At 39.0% G+C, this 2,017-nt stretch overlaps 1 protein-coding gene across 1 annotated transcript; it reads left to right on the forward strand.

The window, feature by feature from the left end:
* The first annotated feature begins 213 nt into the window (after nucleotides 1-213).
* On the forward strand, nucleotides 214-1,541 carry LOC104233533 (uncharacterized). The gene has a single exon (XM_009786938.2). It carries the CDS (start codon nucleotides 443-445, stop codon nucleotides 1,412-1,414), a length of 972 nt encoding a protein of 323 aa, XP_009785240.1. The 5' UTR covers nucleotides 214-442; the 3' UTR covers nucleotides 1,415-1,541.
* Nucleotides 1,542-2,017: the final 476 nt, after the last annotated feature.

Consider the following 2,017-nt stretch of genomic DNA (forward strand, 5'->3'; position numbering starts at 1 on the left):
TAGCGTAAGCTACAAAGTCGTCTCTTTGCATTTAATTATTATCCAGGTATAGTTGAGATATATATAAAAACACAAGCAAACAAACAAAAGAAATATAGTGCTCTTTTCATTAATCTTAATTTATTGTTGACTTGTGGCGCGAGCTGACGTTCAGATGAATATTTATCAACGATTTTAAGTATATTAATTCTTGCAATAATACAGGAAGAAAGGGTTGCAATTTCTCATGACCATAATTCCATAATTCACTTGGAAATATTAAGAATTTTCTTTCTCTGGATTCCAGGCCGTCATAATGTTATTATTATTGCTGAAGCTGTAAGAGGAAATTTTTTTGCCTCTCTTTTAATTTCCATATATACCATTAAATAGCAATCCTTTTCTATTATAATCAAAATTAAACCCACCGAAGAACTAGTCTTGTATTTTCAAATCGCCAAACATGAAACAAGAACCACGATCGCCACCTCTGCCGCACCACTTTCGCTACTCAAAGAGAATTTCATCTGCGGCTAAACCAGTTGTCTACTTCATCTGTCTCCTCTTGGCTTACTCGCTGGGTTATCTATCTAGCTCCACGCGCAATACTTATGCTAATAACAAACCACCTGCGCATGTTAACGCTGTCGTCAACTATGTAAACACAGCAATTAGCAGCGGAACAGAAGGCGACCACAACAATTTCGGGGCGGTGTGTGGTGAGGCGGTTCCGTCACAAAACATCCGCCGCACAATTCTAGAGCGTGTCTTCAAGGGGACATCGCCGTGGCAGAATTTCCCGCCGCCACACGTGGACAGTCTCCTCCGAAAAAAGTGGGTCAAAGGTTGGGGGTCAAAAGGCGCGGTCTTCGAAAATCTCATACGCAAGGTGAGACCGAAGACCATAATTGAAGTAGGCACGTTTTTGGGTGCATCGGCGCTTCATATGGTTGAGCTGACCCGTCGACTGGGTCTAAACAACACTCAAGTCGTGTGTATAGACGACTTTCGTGGCTGGCCAGGTTTTTCAGATCATCAAAAGTTCAAAGACATGAAGATGGTGAACGGCGACGTTTTGTTAATGCATCAATTCATGCAAAACGTGGTGAACGCGAACGCGACGGAGTCAGTGGTTTACATGCCTTTTTCTAGCGGTTCTGCGCTGGAGAAGCTGTGTGAATGGGGTGTTTATGGTGAGTTGATTGAGGTTGATGCTGGACATGATTTTCACTCGGCTTGGTCTGATATAAACCGGGCTTTTAAGCTGTTGAAGCCCGGGACTGCTGGTGGGGTAATTTTTGGACATGATTATTTCACGTCAGCTGACAATAGAGGAGTGAGAAGGGCTGTTAATTTGTTTGCCAGCGTTCATAATCTCACTGTCCAAGTCGACGGTCAGCACTGGGTTATCCATATTACCAATCGATTGTCGTAAATTACACCTGTATAGATATAAGAAAACATCAGATTTTCATGCATGTCACATTTATTGTGAAGTTAATTAAGAAATGTGTATATATTTTATACTGCTCTATTATTGATGGTTTTCTGCGCTCGCAAAATGTCTTATTCATCTTTATTGTTGTTAATGTCGTCTTGCCTTTTGAGAGCTTTGTGATTCTTTAAGCATTAGCTAGCAATTTAAACCGTTTAATTTTGTTTATATTCTGGTGCTTTATACTCTTCAGATTATACAAGTTCAATAATGTGAAAATCTTTTGACTTCAGATGATGGATATATATTCTTCCATAATAACAACATCCAATTAAGACTAATCTGCATCACATAACACCCAAAACATTGAGAAATAAATTAAAAGATCTTCCCCAACGTGTTATCAATTTTGCCTATTAGCTAGCCCGCAGGGAGTTTATATTAGGTGCGCATATATATAAATAATACATTTATGAATTTAGCTATCCTCGAAAAGTTGTATCTCAAGATGTGTATTGGAAAAAATCAAGTTAACATTCACAATTAATTATGTGCTAACATGTCAAGACACTTAGATCAATGAAAGAATGAAGCTAGCAAAGA

The sequence above is a fragment of the Nicotiana sylvestris genome, chromosome 1, assembly GCF_000393655.2.
Source record: "Nicotiana sylvestris chromosome 1, ASM39365v2, whole genome shotgun sequence".
Classification (NCBI taxonomy): domain Eukaryota; kingdom Viridiplantae; phylum Streptophyta; class Magnoliopsida; order Solanales; family Solanaceae; genus Nicotiana; species Nicotiana sylvestris.

Excerpts from the sequence above, each read along its gene's own strand:
- LOC104233533 (XM_009786938.2), top strand. The coding sequence starts at position 443 with ATGAAACAAGAACCACGATCGCCACCTCTGCCGCACCACTTTCGCTAC.